The 23488-nt window shown below is 33.6% G+C and overlaps 1 protein-coding gene across 4 annotated transcripts in view; it reads right to left on the reverse strand.

The window, feature by feature from the left end:
* The window catches only part of LOC101253716 (uncharacterized), a 30778-nt gene extending 10067 nt beyond the window's left edge, over window positions 1-20711 (reverse strand). For 2 of the 4 annotated variants that reach the window (XM_019215703.3, XM_010327957.4), the window contains exons 1-14: window positions 20313-20475; window positions 20164-20239; window positions 20041-20087; window positions 19875-19964; window positions 19731-19784; window positions 18190-18267; window positions 18030-18098; window positions 17795-17950; window positions 17591-17717; window positions 13568-13608; window positions 13126-13215; window positions 12944-13048; window positions 11971-12138; window positions 1768-1829 (exon numbers count right to left, since the gene is read on the reverse strand). In XM_019215703.3, coding sequence (XP_019071248.1) covers window positions 1768-1829; window positions 11971-12138; window positions 12944-13048; window positions 13126-13215; window positions 13568-13608; window positions 17591-17717; window positions 17795-17950; window positions 18030-18098; window positions 18190-18267; window positions 19731-19784; window positions 19875-19964; window positions 20041-20087; window positions 20164-20239; window positions 20313-20348 — 1199 coding nt within the window. In that variant the 5' untranslated portion in view covers window positions 20349-20475. The other 2 variants (XM_004246973.5, XM_069289248.1) reach the window with 2 other exon arrangements.
* Window positions 20712-23488: the final 2777 nt, after the last annotated feature.

A 23488-nucleotide genomic window follows, 5' to 3' on the forward strand; every position in this document is an offset into this window, starting at 1 on the left:
TACAAGATAATAATATCACAAAAATGACGACTTAACAAAATTTGTCATCTAGACATGTCATGAGAGATCGGTTTAAATCATTAAACATGGTTAGAATAAGTAGTGAATGTTCCCTGAGGATTACAAAGTTGAGGCATTATACAATGATGAAGTTCAATCTTTGGAAAACCAAATGATGGATTCTTATCAAAATTACAAAAGACAGAGTGGGAATCAAGGTTGGAACAAGAAATATATAGTGGTTGGAATGATTAGAGAGGTGGAAAGTGGAGAGATATGGAGAACGTAAAGGATATATATGTTTATCCCCATAATCGTTTACGATTAAAGGACCTTACTGGACAAGAAGGAAACTTAACTAAGGAAATGCTCACAGGGATCTTCAACAAGGTTGAAGGGTCTGACAAGGTGCTGAAAGAATTGAAAATTACTTCACCACCTTATCTCAAACAGTGACCTATCATTCAGTGTCTTCAAACAACTAGAAAAACGAATGTTCCAGATCTTCATCTGATGTAAAATGGAACATTTCCCAGTGACACCGTCGCAAATCCTAAAAATCAATATTAAGAAATTGAGGATTATGTCATGGCACAACGTTAAATAAAGACTTTCTTGGGAGGAAACCCATGTTTTTACTTTTTTTTATTTTTTTCAAAAATGTGTATTGTTAGTGCAGGTATAAAGGAAATTAAAGTGTTGCAAAGTAAAGTAATTGATTCCAAAATCCCATTGGTGATTCGTCGAAGGCATTATGCTGACTCATTCTTGTCCAATTTTTGAGATAGAGAAAACTGAATAAGTGTACCATCAACTTAGGTGATGTGAACTACAAATAGGGGTCCACTGAAGCACAAGATGCACACTCCATCTAGTTTGCTGAATAAGTCAAATTTTGTATCCTTTAAGGACTTTTTGTGAGCTTTATCTCAATTCAATAACGCACCAAATTGACTAGGCAACATTATTCAGAACTGACGATTGCACCTGGTATATAAAAAGCCCAAGGGTCTTATCATTTTAAAAAGAAACATTTTGTTATCTTTGAGGCACCTTTCTTCCCTAAGTTTCCAGTATTGCATTGTTGTGTTATAGTGCCTCTTTTGATGTTTTTCAAGTACACGGAGTGTCTTGTCTTGCATGATTTTTTGTCCTAAGCCCTAGTTTCCATCATTTTCTTGTGCTTTATTCATCTTGAGGTTGGTGTTTAATTCATATCTTATTGTTTGAGCGTAAAATTGTGATTTTATATATACACAGAAAGTCATTTGAAATGTGTTGATTGATTTTTTTGGGTAGTTGTGCACTGTTAGTACTGAATTGTACCCATGAGTTAGTTTTTCTAATTTGTGCCTAATATAGCTTAAATTAAATGTGTTGGTTAATTGTTAAATTGAGTTCTCATATGTGTTGGGACTTGGTTGAATTTGATGCAAGTGAAGTCTGATTAGCCTAATGTTGTGCAATTGTATGTGTCAAGACCTAGGGGTACCCCTAGCTATTAATGAAGAATAGGACCCCAAAGGACTCCATACAAGCCACTTAATCCTCATAACATAAGAAATATACCAATTTAGAGTAAAACAATATTTCAAGTTTAAAATATTTTTTCATTAAAAAAAAGCAGAAACCTAGACACTTTGTCTCATCATAGCCATTTACGATATTGAATGAAATCAGGTCAAACCCATATAACATGTCCACAAAGGGAAAGTATATGAAAGAACTAGACATATGAAAATCCATCCTTGAACCATGAAGACTCACCAAGCTCGAAAACACTCAAATCCATGCCTAGCCAAAAGTTTGATCACCTCTAGTTCCAGACCCTAAAATTGGGGAAAATGTAGGCAAAGTAGGCGTTAGTACAAAAATGCACCAAGTATGATAGCCATGAAAAAAATTATTTGAAGCTTTCAAAAACTTATATTTCATTAGAAAGCATGCAAGTTACAAAGTTTAAAAATCATCGTAGAGATAGTTGGAGAAAAAAAGTCAGAACATCATCTTCAATGCAAGCTAGCATCATCTTTAAATTCTTTGAACACTTACGAGATACTTCTTGAAGAATGCCTTGGTTCATTAATAAATTTCTTATTATTGTGGAAAATAAGCCTCAACCTACATGAGACCATGTGATCTTTCACATGGAATCCGGTGATTCCCACACCGTAAAAAGGTTGGTCTAGTTGCCTAAGGTATGAACTGGTAATTTTAGCTTAGGTGGATCCACTAGCTAAATATCCTATGAGGGACCGTAATTTATGGGATAAGAAGATTGCTTCTTGAAACTCGGTCGGTCTACTAGAAAGCTTCCATCTCAAGATAATTCTTCTAAAAATCTGACCTTAATAAGGGAGAGCTTCCATCTCACACAATATCCACTCGATGTTAAGCATTAAATTCCCACGGAGTAGTTAATTCTTTATTAATTTGATTACTTATTAAAAGGTTCCCTTGTCCTACTGATTCAAGTAAGATCAATAGGATATGTATTTAATTATTCATGAAAGGATGCAATTGGCCTACTAATTCAAGTTAGGTCATTAAAATAGCTCTTTTAAGTTACTCATGAAAGGATACCCTTGGACAACCGATTCAAGGTATATCATTAACTTAACTCGTTAGAGTTACTCATTAAAGGGTGATCTTGGCCTGCCGATTCAAGCTAGATCATCAATTAAACACTTTATACCATGCATGAGAAACTATTACCATCTATGTTCTAGTTATGAAAGCTCTTTAGCCTTTAATCCAATTAGATTAGAAAGCCTTCATAACCTATTAATATTCATTATGTGAGAACTCTTTCACATTATGCTATGTATTATGAGAATTCCTTTCAACAACACTAGAATAATAACAATATTCTTACCAGTTTACTCTCAAAGCATCATTAAAACATTGAACGGAAAAGGGCCTAAAATACCCTCAAAGTATTGAAAATGGTACAAAATTACCCTTCATCCACCTATTGGCTCCAAAATGTCCTTCCCACCCACCTATTGGGTCCAAAATACCCTTGTCATCTACCTTTTGGTTCAAAATTGACAATTTATTTAACGGTTTTATATTTAAACTATTTAAATATTTTTTAAAATACGTGGCGCTCAACTATTTATTATAATTCAACTTATTAGTGTAATTTATAAATCAATCAACTACCCACCCATTACTAATTAAATCCCTCTAAATTAATGAATCCGTCACATTATTAATGCAAGCTACTGCCAATTGAGTGTTTTAAAAAAATATACAAGTAAATTATCATACATTCAAGTGACTACATAAAAATCACCGATAAACTTAAAAGTCTGACTATGTCCATCTTAATTATTCTTACGTCTCAATTATGTGATGTTACTTCATAGGTAACTTTTTTTCAAAATAATATATTAAAGGTTTTAAAATAAATCATAAATATTTGTAAAATTATATTTTAAAAAAGTGCATGAATTAATTCGGAATGTATTATTTCTTTGCCTTTAATCATAAATTTCTAATTCAATTTTGAAAGAAAGTGTCCTCCTAAAAAAGCTGCTCAACCTAAATTTAATTGGGGCTTTGATTCGGACTCGAATAATTTTGAATGTCATTTTCAGTAATCTATAATTTCATTGTGTTTAAGTAGTTTTTATGACGATTTTGATATTATAATTGAATTATTAATTGAGTGAGGTTTAGTTAGTAATGAGTGGGTAGTGGATTGGTTTATAAATTATATTAATAAATTAAATTTATAATTAATAGTTGAATGCCCAATATTTAAAAAAATATTTAAAGAGTTTAATTTTAAAACAATTAAAAAATGGTCAATTTTGAACCCAAAGGTGGACGACAAGGGTATTTTGGAGCCAATAGGTGGATGGAAAGGGCATTTTGGAGCCAATATGTGGATGAAGGGTAATTTTGTACCATTTTCAATACTTTAAGGGTATTTTAGGCCCTTGTCCGAACATTGAATAGCGGCAGTAGCTTGGAAACAAGTTCCTTTAGCCCACAGGCCAAAGAAATCTTCATGAGGGGCTCCATGGGTCGTGGTGCTTGCCATGAGTCGTGGTACCTCTCGTGATCCTTGAGGAAATGTCTTGCCATCATGCCTCTGCCTCTCAAGTGGTTAAGTCTTCATCAAGATACTTCCCACAAGTCGTGGTCTTCACCACTGGTCGTGAAGTGACTGGTGGAGGTAACCCAATGTTGGGCAGCCTTAGAGAGGACTGAATCACCATCACGAGTGGAACCAAGTGGCATGGTGACCTGCACGAGGCATGAAGGCTCAGGTTGAATGGTGGGCAGTGCCTTGGTAGCATTGGCCAGCCTTTGTTTAACAGCCTGGAAACTAATAGACTAAACCAAGGCCACAAGCTAGGATTCTAAGGTGTGTTGGTTGTAAATAAAATTGTAGATGAGACTTTGTATGTTTATAGTAAGGAGTTTAATGGTGGTGCATGGGAAAGGCAACCATCAAGGCAAAAGGGCAAGCCTACGCAAAGGGCCATAGTTGTCGAACCTTGGTAGCTACTGCCCAAGGGGTTCACGAATAGTGGTGTGTACCACGATCCATGAAGGGGTCCGTAAAGATGACTTAGGTACTTGGGAAGCCAAGAAAAGAGACCAAGTCGCTTCTCCAAGGCTCATGAGGCACTTCACGAGCTGTTGGCTTGACCACGGCCCGTCAAAGTGCTCGGGAAGGTGCCTTAGCAATTTAGGGTGTTTGAGGGACAATAAGGGGGCGTTTAGTTACTGGTTAGAGTTATGCAGGTATTAGTTATACAGAGTTTAGTTATGCAAGTATTAGTTATGCAGGGTTTAGTTATGCAGGGTTTAGTTATGCAGGTATTAGTTATGCAAGTATTAGTTATGTAGGGTTTAGTTATATAGGGTTTAGTTATGCAGGTATAAGTTATGAAGAGTTCAGTTATGTAGGTATTATTTAGTTATATAGATATTATAACACATGAATTATTAACTATTGAATATTATTTGTTGTAAATTATATATATTATTTACAAATAAATAAGCAAAAAGTATAATTTTACCTCATTTTGAATAAAAAGTAAAGGAAAAAAATTCTCCCTCTATATATTGTTTATATATTTTTAATATACCAAATATATGATTTACATATAAATTTATGTTCTAAATAATAAATATTAATTAAATATGTAGAATGTATTTAATAATATATATATATATATATATATATATATATATATACACACACACATATATATAAAACATATGTGCAAACAAAATATATACGATTCAATTTATAATATTAATATAATATTTGCATTTGGAATTCAAATGAAAACAAAATTAAAAAATATTGTTCAGTAAAGAAGAAACAAAAACAAAATATAAAATTTTCTTACAAAAATAAATATTTTGCTTTTGATTTGATACAAATTAGCCATGGATAGATGGTAAAAAAGGCTAAACTGCAACATTAGCGGCGATTAATTTTGCACAAGCTTTGCGGCTTAAAAAAAAGATGTTGTGTATTAAGAATTTTTTTTGGTTAAAAAAAACAAGTAGTTAGGTAAAGTTCTCAATGGAGGAAAAAAAGGGTTAAAGTTTTCAATAAGAAATGATTTAAAAATAAATTAATCGGGGTAATTGTGTAATATATTATTTTAATACATGTATAACTAACACCCGCATATTATTCCACCTTCTACCCCGGATAACTTATACATAGATTCCCTCATAAGTTATGTTAGTATTAATTATGTAAGATTACAAAAAACACAATCAAACACCATATAAAATTAAAACATATAACTTTTTATACAACATTTAGAACTCTACCTACCAAACATTGTATAAGTTAGGTTGACTTTTCAACTTAATAAAAAATTTATACCAAACATCGTAAAACTAATACCACTTTTAATTCATCAATAAAAGGTACTCTTATAGAGTAACCAAACGGCCCCTAAGGGTTGTGAGATCTACTAGTCTATGGACGACATGCACCACTTAAGACCGTAGTTCCCTTTACAAACTGTCCAGTGGTCGTGGTGCCTCGGACGAGGCTGTCTAGTGAGGGTCAATTAAGTAAAATCCTATTCGACTAGGTTTAGGTGAAGGGTTGTTTGGGATGTCTTTTATTCACCCAAATAAAGTATTTTAAGTCATTAGCCCCCAAATTTGAGTAACTTTACATTAGACCTGATTCAAAATCTCAAATCACTCCTCTCTCAAATAGTTTTCTCTCTATGAAGAACCTCCATTAAAGAAGAAGCTAGGGTTGAAGCTAAGGTCAATCACAAAGGCTCAATTGCTAAAGGCTTGCGCTATGGATTTGTTTAAGGTATGTTAAGATCTTTTTACATGGGTTCTTCCACCCACTGAGTCCCCTAGATTTTTCCCTAATTTGTGAAGGAGAAACCTAATGAAGGTAGGGTTACTTCCAATGTATGGGTTTTAGGTGGATATGACTCCAAAAGGTTTGATAGCCTTCTTCTTAAAGCTTTCTAAGTCTTTCTTTGCATTCTCTTAGTGATCTTAGTCTTCTTACTTGAGCTTACAAGATCGTCAAAAATTCATGAGTAAGTTGTCAAGTGCAACACGGAGCTTTATAAGACTCTAAGTTCGTAACACAAGGGCCTAAAATATGTCTCAACTATTTTAATTGGTACAAAACTATCCTCTATCCACCTTTCAACCCTCAAATATAACTAATATCAACACTTTGGCTCAAAAATACTCTTATTTCTAATGGTATGCACTTATAAGGTAGATGAAAGATAATATTGTACCAAACCCCATAGTTAAAGGGTATTTTAGGACTTTTTCTGTAAAATAATTTGAACTTACTTGATTTATAGGCACATACTTTTCAGTTTCATTATAACAAAAAATGTTAATCATCTACTCTCTACACTCTCCTTGCCCCCCCCCCCCCCCCTTGCTCTCTTATATTATTTTTTGATCTTTTACATCATTTTTTAAAAAAAATTCAACTTATGACCAAAAAAAAAAGAGGAAAATATCTTTATTAAAAAAAAAGAGTAAAAACGACGACATGATTTTAAAAAATCATAATAACGATAAAATTCATACAAAAATATAGAAGATTTAATAACTATATACGTATAGTGCATTTTTCTTTTATATGTGTTTCCAAAATTCAAAATGAATGAATGAAAATAACTTTTTCTCCTACCCCCACATACCAAAACACCATGAAAATAATATAATTAGAAGAAAATGAACATGTAAGTTCATTTAAGAAAGTAAAAATAAAAAGAGAGAATGAGCAAGACGGATAATTATTGAATGGAAAACTTATCTGAAAAATAATGATTTTTTAAGATTTGTATGAAAATTTGAGTTAAATCTCAATTATGAGTTCACTCGCTTATAATAAATTGGGGTTCATATGAAATAAGGCAATACTAACATATCATGAAATTATCTTTTGAATATTATTTTAAGCATGTCAGGTCAAAACACGAATCACATGTAATTTTTATTATTTCTTTAATAAGTGTTTAACATTAATTCAATTAGATTAGGTAATATAATAAATAAATATTTAATTATCTTATTTTAGGGGAACTTCGTTAAAAATAAGCACATATATGAACTAAATGGTTAATATTAAAGGTATGTTTGAACCAAAAATTTAGGTGATTAGTATTTGGGAGCCGAAAGTAATATTTTTGTATGACATTAGACAGTTGAGGGACATTTCAGGGCCTTGTCCACATTTATTATTATTCGGTATTGGTTCAGACTAACGTCTCCTCCCTCATTCTCTCCGTATTTGACTTGTCAATTTAAATTTGCAATAGATTCTATCCCCTGCAACAAAACAACTTTGACATATACAATTTTATGGGTGGGTTTGTTCTTCTTCTGCCCATTATACAAATTTATGAGAAGTGTTGGAGAATACTATTGGGCTAGAAAAGAAAATTCAAAACTCCTGCAATGATTTTCAATAAGAAAGATTTGTTTATCTCAAAGATGGGCGAAGCAGAAACGAGACAACTCATTTTCAGGATTAAATGACCCCCCCCCCCCCACACACACACACACACACGCACAAAAAAAAATAAAAAAAATAGTGGTCGTTTTGTTCTTTTAAAAGTTCACAGTAGAAACTTACTATATGCAATAGTGCAAGACACCAATTGATGATAACTATAAATATTCTAAAATCTAATTTTTGTAGATATCATATGTAATTTTATAAAAAGTGCATGTATGAATGTCATTGTTCTTATAGGTGGAACACGTTACAAAGACGTAAAATATACCGTGAAAGGTTAGTTCTCAATCGTTATGGTAAAATATTGTTATAACGATGGTTGTGATAATGAACCTTCATGTAGTAGGTTATCAACTTCATGTAGCACCTAAAATGTTATACCTTCACTGAACTCTTACGGTGCTGCTATCTTGTTTCAACTTGACGAGACTATTCTCAATGTTCCATAAAAGAGGTTTATAGCTGGAAAATATTAAAATGGTAGTGTTACTAGTTAATAACAAAAAGGATATGGGCAAATTGCCTATGAATATGTCAACAGGTCTAAAGATACATACATGCGAGTGAGACCATTGTATGCTTGTGTGGCCTGCTGGACTCGTGCATTAAGCAACAAGATTTCAGCAGACAAGGCTTCTGTTTTGCTCTGCTCTTTAGCTAGTGAACCCTATATCAACAACCAATTTAGAGGACATAACTACCATTATTTTGTACTGCAACAATATCATAATGACAAAGAATTCAATCTATCTGGAATGATCAGTCCCAGCACTTTTGAGTACTACAACTTTCTTCCCCTAAGTTCATTATGTGTTGTGACTTGTGGGGATGGCTGACATGGTTCACAAGGAACTTGGGTGTGTTTTGTTGAACAATAATAATATATCTAGTGAAATCCTACAAGTGAGGTTTGCAGAGCATGAAATGTACGCAAACCTTACCACTATCATGTTCGTAGACTGCTTTTGAAAAATCTTCGGCTCAAGTTAGCAAGTAACAAGGCAAAGTCTATCGGAAAGGAACAATAAAATAATGTGATATCAAATCACAGTAAACAACATACAAGAAAAGATTATTAAAAACGATAATAAACAATGATAAAAATAAAAGGCAAGAACTATAATAATACAACTAGTACCATGACAAAAGTCACCCTTAGCAAGATAACACTACACTACCTACTAACCTTCTATCCTATTATGGGTCATCCACACCCTCCTATCAAAGGTCATATTTTCAGTATCCTAAAGTTGTGTCATATTCTACCTTATCACTTCTTCCTAATACTTATTTAGTCCACCTTTGTGTCTCCTCATACATACTAGTTAGCTGTTTTAGGACTACAATATATATTTTTAAGTTTCATATATTTTAATTGACTTATTTTAGGAGGTAGGTACCATGGCTATCACCATGACTAAAAAATAAAACTGATCCATTTCAGTTTATTTCTAGTAATGTTTATGTATCTTTTTTTCTGTAGAATTAATATTACTCTATAAGTTTTCTCTAAGTCATCTTCATCATTTATAGTTCCTTAGATTCTCCTGCTTTCTTTTTTTTTAAGCAAACTAGACAATGTTTTCATTGTCTTATCTGCAATTTTTTCTTATTAAAAACTAACAATTGTATGTGATTGAGTTGGAGAAGACATGGATGCTGGGAGCAAGTCCCACCAATTGCTCTGTCGGTCTTTGATGGAGATTAAGATAATTAACGAATGGGGACATTCATGGATGCTTTGGATCTCTGAGAAGTTGTGGAAGAAGATTGCGATATTCCAACCCTACTGTATAATCCCATCATTGCTTAGATTAAAGCACATGGAAAAGAAGACAAAGAAATCAAAGGCCCAGGCATGTTTATTTGTTGTTCTATCATCAACAGTTTCCACATGAATAATGTCTCTGAAAACTGCTACAGAAATATAAAACTATCTCATGGAAGAGTATGTCGGAGAGGAGACAATAAAAGGTGTGCAAATGTTGAACTTAATGGGGGAGTTTGAATTGCAAAAAATGAAGTATGGTGCATCTTTTATTTGTCCAACAATATCAATAGTTTATGCATTATTTAGTTAGTTTATGTTGCTTAGTGCATCGGATTAGCTGACAATATAAGATGAAAGTTAAACATAATTGGGCTACTAGTATAAGAATTATAAAAATCCAATATGGCACAAAGAAAATTCATTTCTTTTTTTGATGAATTGTTGTCTTTAATTCATTTGAATCAATTGTTTCTTATATTTTTATATATGGTTAACAACAGAACAACCCAATCAAAACCGATAACAACCAAACCGACAAATAAATATTCTATATGGTTTGGTTTTTAATAATTTAAAGACAAATTAAGTTGTTGTGATTGTTGATTTGACCAATAACCAAATCAAATCAGCTATAAATATTGAAACACTTGTATGACTTATAATTGTTTCTTATGCTTTAATCATGCATGTAATTAAAAAGGGAACTAGAACCACCTACTGGGGTTGTGGAGTAGGAGCCATGACGGTTTAGGGGTTTTGGGTCGTGACACTGTCCATACGTATCTTGAAAAAGAATGTGTCATGACCGTCTGTTGCAGCATACATGCATGACTGTAAAAAGAGTAGCTCTTTTATTACAATTCAAATGCATCTGCCTGTCTGCTATTCGCCTAAATGACTTAGCAAGGCACAGTGTTTTCACAGGATGCCAGTGAACCAGATTCAAGTTCAAATGCTCTTTTGTCCCATTTGACTTGGATCCGTACTTATGGTCTAAACTAATCCGTAGACTTGTGTGGAAATAAATCATTTCAATAAAGTAAATGGGAAATTTTAACGTTAAATTGTTTTTAATTATAGTAAGCTGATATTCTTTTTCGGACGACTTACAAAGAAAAGGGTGTCACATAAAATGGGACGAAAGGAGTATCAAATAGCAACATCATAATAAGGATTTTGGAAAATGTTTTCAAATAAATTCATTTTCCTCAAAATTAAGAAAAATATTTTCCAAAACTCTCATCCAACTTCAAATTACATTTTTTCTTTTTAAATCAATTTTTTAAAAATATTTTCAGTTTCAATTTTTTATTTTTTCACCCCCTCCAAAAAAAAATTATGTTTGTTTTTTAAAAATATTTTCAATTTCAAACTTTTATATTTTCACCCCACCCTCCGACCCCGATCATCCCCACACCCCTCTAAAATAAAAAAAATAAAAAAATATTTTCAATTTCAATTTCAATTTTTTTATATTTTACCTCATCCACCCTACCTCCCCCTCGCCCCAGCCAGCCCCCCACCCCCACCCCTCCAAGAAAAAAATTTGATTTTGTTTTTAGAAAATATGTTCAACTTCAAAATGTCTTTTTTTTTCCACCCCTACCTCCCCCTCGCCACAGCCAGCCCCCCACCCCCACCCCTCCAAGAAAAAAATTTGATTTTGTTTTCAAAAAATATGTTCAACTTCAAAATGTCATTTTTTTTGCACCCCTACCCTCGACCACACACCCCCCACCTCTCCCCAAAAAATTAAAATTTCATTTTTTTCACCCGGTACCCTCGACCCCCCCCCCCCCCCAAAAAAAAAAAAATTAAGTTTGTTTTTTTTAAAAAAAAATCGACTTTAAAATTTCATTTTTCATCCCTACACTCGATCTCCCCACCCACCCCAGCCCCCAAAAAAAATTAATTTAGTTCTAAAAAATATTTTCAACTTGCAATTTTTATTTTTCACCCCACCCACAAAAAAAAAATTAAAAATATTTTTCAATTTCAAAAATTAATTTCTACTCTATAAAAATAAAAAATATTTCTCAAAAACATTTTTCATTAATAAATCAAACACTAAAAACCATTTCAGAAAAACATTTTTTACTAAACAACCAAACATGAGAAAATACTTCCAAAATCTACTTATTTTCCAAGAAAACATATGCCTTCATACCAAACAAAACCTAAGAGTTTGATGAAAAACCTTGATGGATATGATGTCAGCATATTCTATGCCTTGAATTTCATTTTTGCTGCCTTTGACACCTTGCTGGATCAGGTTGTTGTTTGCAGTTGATATTGCAGTTTGGTCATTCCTTAACTTATCTAACATAACACGAAGCTCCTCATTTTGCTTGAGACAATCTTTTACCTGCATGGAAGTACTTCAAAAATAATGTCTCTGACCAGAAGAGAAACACTCGGGACATTAGAGTACATTACCGAGGGTGTAATTACAATATAATATGAAGAGAACTATCCCGTATGCCAAAGAAGGAAATATACTCAACCAACTGATTACATCTAAAAGTATAAGTTGGATAAATGAGACCGCTGTTGCATATTGGAATTTTTCTAAAGCACATCTTATGCTTAAGAGTACAGAAAAAATCACGCGTAGCCAAACTGAGTAAACTATTGAAATCTTCAAGAATTTGCAGGTAGCAGAAGCCAGCCAACCCAAAAACTTCCTCAAGAAGAAGATGCTTTATTGTTCTGATTTCTGAATCAAAGAAAGGTTAAGACATCTTTTTTGTTCTCGCTGGTACTATTAGCACTTCATGATTTGATTTCAATACCGACATGATATCGGACATATTCACCAAGACTATTTGGTTTTGACGGTTAAGAAATTGCAGGAATTATTGCCAAATTCTTCCCATGTAACTCTTTTGCAATCACCAATACTTTTCAGTGCTAAGCTTATGAGAGAAACGAAACTCATAAGTTATAAACCTTCCTCCAATCTGTCAACTATTTATTACAATTAAAGATTACATCAAGGAAAAGTAAACAGACTTGTCAATAATTATATACAGAGCATGATTTACTACTGTTGAAACAGGACATGAAAGATACTACATCTAAGAATATTTCAAAGATAAACCTCAAAAACAATGTGAATAGGCATCATACTATCTTCTCATCCTAATTTAACTTCAAGCACTTGAAATTACCTGATTCTCCCACTGCACCGCCACCCCTAAAGCTTCTTGATGAGCGGAAGAAAGATCAGAATTTTCCTCAAATAGTCTCTCTATCTCCGAGGATTGTGAATCGACCTGAAATAAGAACATAACAGAATAATTTCAAATTTCACATTGCAAAATGAAAAAAAAATAGAGGATGGAGGATATACCTCCATAAGAAGTTTCTGCCGGCTACTTTCCAATCTTTCAATAGCCACTGCCATATCATGTAATTGCTTTTCAAGCCTCACCTTGTCTCCCTTAAAGGGTTGAAATAAGACCTTAAACTCATAGAACATGTTCTACCAAAAGTTTATAATACATTTAACCACATGAGTGTTACCAAAGAACGACCGAAAACATTTTTTGAAGGGGCCAAAAATATGAAGGGAATTAGCAAACGAAAAAATTGAGTCAACAGGGCAATTACACTGCAAGGGGATTTAGCAGCATGATATAAAGAGTAACAATTTTAATAATTTCAAAAAAATAAAAAATTATCAAAAATAATGTATGGTCATTGGACGATCATTTTCCTTTCCACAGAAAACATTAGCCAACTCAAATTTAACATGCTAAATTTTATTTATCAACTGCAGACGCATTAATTACCTCTGAGAATGTCTTCTGGGATGCCTTTCCGGTGACTTCACCTGTAATAAATAGCACAATAATACAGAAAAGATCAACAGAGAAATTCGTGTAATGCATATGATTTATAGTTTACTATGTTAGGTGATTCTTGTTTCTTTTTCACTTCCTAAATTTTGTTGTGCAGTAATATTTTCAGATTGCAGTTTCCAAAAAAAAAATTGCAGATTGTTTGCACTCCCCTTCGCTTGCTTCAATATGACCTACATTACTTTCTATTATTATTGATTGACATGAGTCAATTGGATAATGACCTTCATCAATCCACATAGGCTCTTCTTATATTATGGAGTGGACACCCTCAATGTTGAGCTTATAACTACTATTTTACCTTTACCTCCGAAGTCTTTTTTTCCCTCAACAATTTCAAAGTTATGAAAATTATGCTTCATGGGTCTCTTCTCTCTCCCCGTAACTTTCTGCCTCTTCTCTTTCCACGTATCCGTCTCTCCTTTGCCACATACGCCAGGATCACCAACCCATCTCTCCTACCCACTGCGTCGCCAATCCATCCCTCCTAGCCAACTACCACCATTGACACTGACGTCCCAGATTTGGTACGTTCCAGGTTTTTTGTCTCCTCTTTTCTGCGACGGACGGAATTCTAGTTTCTGGCCCACTATTAGAGTCAGAGAGACCCAGTGACCTCAACTTTGTCATCTATCTCTTCACCGAACTGCCACCAATTCTGTGTTCTACAAGATCAGACCAAAGAAGTGATGCTATTTTTCAGTGACCTCCATACCTAGCAGCTAGCAATTTCAGCTACTTCGCAAAGCCATAAAAGCAGGTTCTTTGTACTTCAAGACTTGTCGCACCACAGGTTTCTTTGAATTTTGATCTGTATCTAAATTTTCATTCAGCTAAGTTATATTCTTGTTGGTCTTTGCAGTTTCTTGTTCTCTTTACTTTTGTTTTTACTCTGCCTCAGATGCTATTTTTCAAAGTTAATTAATGGGAGATTGTGTAATTCTATGCATTGTCCCCCCCCCCCCTTATCTGCTTTTATCCCTTGCTTTCTTGATTTTTTTTGCGTCAAGATGCTGTTTGTTTGTAGCTCTTGTCCAGTCTTCCGCATTTTTGTTATCTGCACTGGTGGCTTCAGAGTTTGATGGTAGTCTAGCAGGAGCGGGGGTCAGGGGTGGCAAGGGTACCAAGGGAGATTCTAGGTTGCAGATTAGGTCTTGGGACATAGGGAGCTTGAGGGGGAAATCAATAGAGTAAATGAAAATTCTCAAGAAGAGGTAGATCAATGTAGCTTGTGTCCAGGAAACCAAATGGGTGGAAACCAAGACAAATGTAGCCGAGTTTAAGTTGTGGTACTCAGGAAGCTCGAGGAGTAGGAATGGAGTAGGCATTTTAGTTAATAGGGAACTCAGGGAGCAAGTGGTAGAGATTAGGAGGGTGAATGAAAGAATGACGAACGTTAAGCTAGTTGTTGGGAGGGCTGACTTTTAACATAATTAGTGCACACGGTGCACAAGCAGGTTTGTACGAGGTTGTGAGAGACATCCAGCGCCCCGAGAAGCGCTATTTTAGGAGGAGACTTTAATGGTCAGATAGGGACCACATTAAGGGCTATGATGATGCACGTGATGGTTTCAACTTTGGGGATAAAAATGAAGATATCCACTTTTAGATTTCACTACTGCTTTCGATCTCGAGCTTCCATAAGAGAGAGAAGCACTTGGTGATCTAATGTAGCGCCACGGCTAAGACCGGGATAGATTACCTACTCCTTAGAAAGGGCGATAGAAATTTATGCAAAGGACTTCAAGGTTATTTCGAGGTGATGATCTCCGTGGCGACGCGTAGGAGGTAGATTCAAAGTGGCGCCAGTTGTAGTTTGGTAACAAGGAGACAATGTACCTTTGGGTAGCGTTGATTTTCAGACAACGTTGAAAGTGAAACTATGTAAGTCATATCTGAGGAGTCACGAAAAAGATGCACGAAATTACGCAAATAAGGTCTGAGGAGTCACGGGATAGACGCGCGATGCTACATAACTTAGATAAGAGAAAGTAGTCTAAAACTATGCATGATGCTACACAAATCATATATGAAAAAGTAGTCACTGAAAAGATGATTTATGAGAAAGTAGTCACCAAATAAATGCACGGTGCTGCACAAATCGGATATATGAGAAAGTGGTTATTGGAGAAATTCACAGCACTACACAATTCAAATCTAAGAAGCCTTTGGAAAGAAGCATGGTGACAACTTTCTTTGTCGAGGCTTTTCTAATCAGTGCTTCTTAGCATGATTATTTTTCATGGATATAGTATTGTCCCAAGTTTTGATAACATAAACATTGGCTAGACAGGGAGCTATATGAGGTACAACAACCGCACCAGTTGCGGAAGCTTTTTTTAATTATTTTCTACCAAGATAGTAGATACTCTAATATAATGTGAGAAATATTATAGAAGAATATTATTGAATTGCATATCTACATTATTATTTTGAGACTATATTTATAGACACTACATTAGACTCCTTGTCGAACTAAGACACTACATTACAATCATTTTCCAAGTAGGATTCTATATACTATTCTTGTTCCTACTCCTATTCTAAATGAAATAAACCAAAATAATTCTCCTCATATTATCAGGGATATCAGTGAGCTCTTTGATGCCTTGTAACCTCATTCTAGTTATGATATTCTTTTGATGCTCCATTCAAATAAGTTCCTACTGTGTTTAAATTTTATTTATTTGTCTGTGACAATCAGCAACAGTCATAGTTACCTCGTGATTTCATATCACCCTATCAAATATATGGTTAAAATAAGATTCAATGGGATCTCCCAAGTCTAGGAGACCTTTGTTTGAGAGAAGTCTACCAAGATTTACAACTTGTCTTGGACCTTGAAAACCGCAATCAAACATGGAGGCCTTGAAAGCAATGTTGAAGCTGCAGGATCTGTGCAAGAAGCAGAGCATAGCTATCGCGAAAAATATCCCGTGATCGGGTAGCCCGCAGTGAAGGACACAATCACTAACAAGTCATCGCGATCATAGAGGAAGTTATGCCCCAGCCATGTGCGAGAGCGGATCCATGACCATGAATGCGCCGCCTCCAGGCCTAGTCCAAGATATCGTAGACCACTTGTCGCAACTAGGGGGAGTACTTAATCACCCTAGTTCCAGCTTTGTTAATTATAGAGTAGATGTTGTTTATTGCTTGTTTAAGGTACTTAATCTCTATGAAATGTTCTAGATTCTGCAAATGTTTGCAAACTTAAAATGGAGTTCATTTTTTTTATGACTGAGAAATTTGTCTGGAACCAACCTTTAGGGCCAAGTGCATTCTTCGAAAACTTAGAAGGATAGGCTGTGCAAACGCAAATTTGTAACCTAGGACAAAATTACCTCAATCTTTGCATTGAGCACAATCCTAACATCTCTAACAGAACGGGAAAAAAGTTCCAACCATGTATTGACAATTGACAACCCAGCAATCTTATCCAACACAGTTTGGTCTTAGCTTTCAGTTTTCACCATTTAACATAGCCACGGGTGACGAGTAGTATGTAGCTTCAAATCCTGCCACATTCAATCACCCATATTTAATGCTTTCCACCTCCATTCCGTATGAACTAAACAATGAAATATACACTATTTGTTATCTTTCACCTTTACTCCAACCGATCCTCTTCATGTTGCACTTCCATGCTCAATTTAACATCTAGTTGGAATTTCTGATCTTAGGTTTTTAGACCTACCAGCCTTGCACTATTCAAGATATTCAACTGTGATTTGGTTGATCTTTCACAGTTATTTTATATTCTGCACCTTCAATATTGTGACAAATTTTGTATGATCACATGGCCATCCTTCCGTCTTTACTTACTCCCTTACTCAATAACCTTTAAGATCTATTTCAATGTTTGTCTACCCTGTATCGTGTATCTGGACATTTACATTTATACAGATTGCTAAGAGCTAAGCACTTCAATCTAAAATATTGAACAATATATACCTGAGACCTTTTTGGACATAACAGCAAGCTTCTCTTCCAAATCCTGCTTTTGAGAATTTAGTGCAGATACATGCGCTATCTCCTCCACTAACTGCTGTCTTTCTTGTTGCCTCAACAGGGTCACTTGCTGTAATTACAAAAATGGTATAGCAAATAAATAAAGCTTAAAGAGGTATTCATGACAACTTAAACAAACAATGTGACCTCTAATTGAGATTTTAAATTTGCTAGCTCCTTCTCCATAGCTTGCATACAATCTGGCGGAAAATTCATTGAAGTTAAACCACTTATAGGACCAGTCAATGCTTGCTGCTGTAATGAGTTTAGTTCTGCTCTTAGAGATCCCGCATCCTCTTCAGCCTAATCCCAAAAGGATTCAAACGTATTAAGGCATACTATTCCACTTCAACTCATTAAGTGAAAGAAAATTCTAGCATACCCGATACTGTTCCTCTTCTACTTCCTTCAAACGTTTCTTAATTGTACGAAGCAGAGCTGAAAGATCCTCCTATATTTAAACAACACGGCTCATATGAAAAAGACAGATGGATCACATATAAGGTTAATAACAATAGAATGGTAGTAGAAATGATATGTACTCGTGCAACAACTGCTGCATCCTTTTCCATGGCAACATCCTTGAGCGCTTTTCTTAATGAAGGTATAGTGATTTGCTCCTGCACTTCCAAAGAAAAGAAAGTGAAGCCACCTATCTACTGAAAAGAGGTCTCAATATCTTGCTTAGATTCCTTCTTATTCCTCCTTTCAGCAAAGTGAAGACAAATTCAGAAAGGTTTATCATCTAAGGAAAAGGATCCAAGTGTGCAAAATAACGTATTGTACTGGGAAACCGCAACTTAATATATTGCAGTACTATTATCTTTAATTAAGGTAATTGCAGTGTCATGATCTCATCCATGAATGAACAATAGTGCTAGGATATGAGCAGATAAAGCCCATATTAATAAGGCTATGATATTTGTTTCATATATTACAATGTCTATAAATAATACTCCCTCCATCCCATAAATTTGAAGGTGTTAGACTGGGCACGGAGTAGAATGAAGGATATACTTTTGAAACCTGTAATCTAAAACAAGTCATTAAGAATTGTGTGGCAGTAAATTGTCTCATTAAGGGTAAATAGGAGTGTCACATAAATTGAGACAAAAGGTAGTAGGAACAACGTCCACTACCTAAGTCATACTTTATCAGAGTCCTTGTATTTTATTTTATTTTTGAGAATGAACTTTATCAAAGTCTTTATATTGACTCCTAATACTTGCTGATTGTTAAAAGTTACAATCATTTAAGGGACATTTTCTAGCTGTTACTGTGGCGCAACTGAGATATGGAAATGAGTGGTGTTTGAGCCTTATAAGGGGTTCTTCGATTGGGAAATTGAAGGATGACTACCTTGCTGCAAAAATTGAGTCTGGTATCAGTAGATGCTGAAATGAGGATTCATTGCTATGGACTGGACAGAGCAACGGTGTTTTTTATGTGCAATCCTGCTATATAATTTTGGTAACAGCAGAATTTTTTTCTCTATGGCCTTGGAAAATTTGGGAAGCCAAAATTACTATATGAAGTGGCATGTTTCAGCTGCATATTGGCTCATGATGGATACTTGACAGAGACAAATTAACAGAAAAGAGGTCTGCAGTCATGAAGCAGATGATTCCGAATTGAAGGTAGTAGGAATTCCAGCACTGTGAGGTCGTTGGTTACCTTTGATATCTCTTTTGCAGTATCTTTGGGCTGGAAGATGTTTTTAATAGACGGAACTTCATTTGGAGCCAAACACAACCTTAGAAACTCAAGGATGACGAGTCTAATCTTCTACCCTTCTCCACTAAAAAAGTTAAGACTTAGTTTGATTGGCACAAAGGCTTGTTACTTAGTGCTGGAAGTTTATATGAATGAAGCATATACCATATAAAAAAAAGGGACACTATGGATTTGAATCCCATAAATTGATGACTTTCAAATAACTGATCATATAAATTTTTTCCAGTAAGAACTTATTCTATATGGACCATTTACATGACTGGTTTCCATTGAAGAAACTATAACTAAAATACATCATCTTTTTCCCCAGATAAATAAGTGTAAATATAACATTTGAAAGATGCATTACCAGATCGTTAAGACGTTTTTGCAACATGTTGTTCTCAACTTCTTTTGTCTGAAGCTGAAGAAGAAAATTTTAGAACAAGAGATATTCGTTAGTACATTGACAAAAACGTATTCAAAATGAGGGAGGGAGGAAAGAATTAAATACCTTTGAGGCGAATGCTCTGTTTTCTTCATCTAGCTGTGTGTTTTGTTTTTGCACAACTTTTAATTGAGAAACTAAGGCAGTGATATCATTCTGCAGATGGATGTTTAACTCAAAATAAAACCTAATGGGGGTATACTGCACATTGTGAAAAGGAAATTGAGTTTACCTCTGATAGGCGAGTTGCACTCCGAGATTTTGTAATCCCCAAAACCTCTGGCAAAAAAATAAAATATTTTTGAAGATGAGAAGAATGGAGAAAAAGAAGGATTGTTGATTAAAGTTTTGTTACCAGGTTTGGCAAGATCTGGTCCAGAAGACATCTTGCTTAATCTCTCCGCTGCTCTCCTTTGACGAATTTCTTCCAACTGCATACAAACAAACAAGGTATGGAAAATGTTGTAAATGAGAAACCAAAATTGCGGATCCTAAAATTCATACCGTTCGACGACCAAGGGAGACATGACGAGACTCCATCAATTCCAATGCGAGGAAGGACCTTCTCCGCTGCTGCTTTGCCTAACCCAAAACAAAAAAAAAGTATGAAATTTTGTTATGAAATAATATTAATTTACAAGAACATTAAAGTAGGAAGGAGAAAAGAGACAACTTCTTATTCTTGAATGATAATTTGAGATCCACACATCTGACTTTATAAGTAAGGAAATCAAACTTAGTTCCAATTCGATATTCCATATAATTAGAAATTTACACACTCCAGGATTAGTTTGATTCGTTAAAATCTTATAAGATAAAAATTTTACTAGTGAAAAAAAAATACACATCTAATAATACATATTATAGATGTTTTATTAAAAAAACATACAAAGAAAATTCAATGGGATAAAACTTTATGAGGAAAAAATATATATATCATGTATTAACTCTCCCAATGAGAATATCAATCCAGAGACTTGAAATTCCGTTTTCCAAGTTTGTGCATCATCTTCTTGAAACTTGTAGTTGCTGGAGACTTGACGATAGGTCAACCTAGTATTACTTGAACAAACTTATTGCATGCTGATATCACTATTTTTGGGAGCTCATGAGTGTATAAAAGTTTTGACGAAATATGCTTCTTTGTATATCCTTTATGAATCATGCCATCCTTACTTTAATTTTTTTTAAGCAAATAATATATTGCATTTTAAAAACTCTTCAAGAATTTCAATTCAAGTCATCAAGTTATATAATAATACTTGTCTATGTTTCATGTAGTTGAATCGGTTTAATCTTTATGAGGATTATAACAAATTTTTTAAAAACTTGTATATGTTTTAGATTTTGAATGCATCAGATATTTTCATATCTACTTTGTCAAGTGACAACATTCAATATTTAATGTATGACATCTTCTAGTACCTAGATTGCAAGTCAAATAAGTTTTATGCCTATCGAGATGCGTCATTCCACTTTTCACTTGATAATTATTTCTACATCAACATGCTTTAATAGTCGTACTATTTATATGAACATAATTTTTTACAATATTGTGCGCTATTGTATCAAAGATATCCTCAACGATATATCATTTTGTATCGATTTACAAGGGAAAATTACATAAATATACTATAATAAATAAATATTCACCATTTATAGCAATAATATTTTTTTCACTTGATCACTTTTAATTCAATTATAATACCAGTTTAATACATATTACAAAGAACAATTTATTATTCACATTTAATACAAAATTTAATGATGAATAATATATTTATCACACATTTTAATACACTTATAATACAATGTGACAATTTTTTACCAGACAAACATGATATATTTAAAAAAAAACAATTTAAATCCATATATATTGCATACATAATTCACTTTTAATACATATTATAGATTTAACACAACATTGCTATAAATGGTAATAAACAAAAAGTATCGCTAAAATCAGTAATTATTTTTTATAATGTATCAATTTGTGTAATTTTTTCGATTTACAATATGACATAATTTATTGAAATCTCATCACTTCATTATTTTTAGGTACGTACCCCTCTTATGAGGTTTCATGAGATGTTATGTCATAAGCTCTTCAAGAGTACATTGTCTTCTTTTTACGATCATTTTGATTCGTTGATCCCCCTTTTTTCAAGGATTGTTTTATTTAGAATCAATTAGTCTATCATGCTTCATGCATGTCATAAACTATATTGTCTAGAAACGTTGAATAGGATCATTTACAACTCATGTGTTGCTTCTTAGATCCCCCTTTATGTTAGACAAACTAACATATATCTCAATTTATTTTGGAGAATCCATCTTTGTGCATCATAAGTGTATTTAATAATCATATATTGCACATCAAAATTATCACATGAAAAAGAATTGGTTCATGACCATAAACCAATTAAGAAAAAAAATTGAACATAATTTATTGGTCTGATGCATACAATTACTTTATGCAATAACATATTTCAGATCAACACATGAAACTTCATTTTCATAAGCAATGATTTCACTATCTAAGACATTTAATGTCACATCACATATATATTTATCAATATTATCAAGATGAATCATCTTGATTTCATATTCTGAAAGTTGCTTTTAATTCAATTATCTTGCACAAATAATTTTGTAAATGTCAAACTGCAAGTTGACAACAAATGCACATGTGATTATCTTATATATGCATCTCTTTATCATATCACATAATAGATGACTGAACTCATATTTACCTTTTATACATTTTTGAATTTAGGAATTTAGTTCCAACATTAGTTGATCCAATCAACTTATTATGAGGATAAGCAACATAAAGAATTCATAAAGAATCGTCTAGTTCTTCAATATATGTCTATTACTCAGTATGCACATCTTTGGGATGACCAAATTATTCATGCCAACTAATAAAATTATTAGTACTTGTAAACTCCAAGTTTACTATATCATGTGTATTTTGCTTTAGTAAATTTCTAATTTACTATTATATGAGTAAATTTTAATTTTTTTACTCCCATAGTAATTACAGATTTATTTCTTCTCCGTTATTCTATTCCTTCTAGAGGTGAGTCGTGATTCCATCACTGAACGAACTAAATTGATTATCAAAAAATTGTGCAGCAATCATGTTATTTGTTTTGATATTTTTTCAAACATCAAGTTGCTAGATAACAATATGCATACTGAGACCATCTAGAAGAAACATCTACTAGGATCATTAAGCATCTAAACAATCCACTAGGTGGATTAGTAGGTCCACATGTATCCTTATGTATGCGTTCCTAAATGCAAGGGACTCAATCTCAATTTTGTTATGATGGTCTCACAATCAGCTTGTCTTTCTAACAATCATACAAGAAAATTCACCATTTACAAATTTTTTTAGGTTCTTCAATGAACGTCCGTGTTAATTTTTCATAATTTGTCTAATCATTATAAACTAATGATGTCACAGATAATCATGTAAAATTAAGAAAGTTATGGAATTAGTGTAGAATGTGCCTCAGTTGCACTAATTATTATCTAATAGAACTGAAAAGATATAGTATGAAATTTTTCATTAGCATATGTCCGCCTAGAGGCATTCTTGGTGATACCACATTTGCATTCAAAGGTCGCGATCTTTTTCACGCCTAGCATGGTGGATTACACCTCATTCACTT

This window comes from Solanum lycopersicum, chromosome 9 (genome assembly GCF_036512215.1).
Source record: "Solanum lycopersicum chromosome 9, SLM_r2.1".
NCBI lineage: Eukaryota > Viridiplantae > Streptophyta > Magnoliopsida > Solanales > Solanaceae > Solanum > Solanum lycopersicum.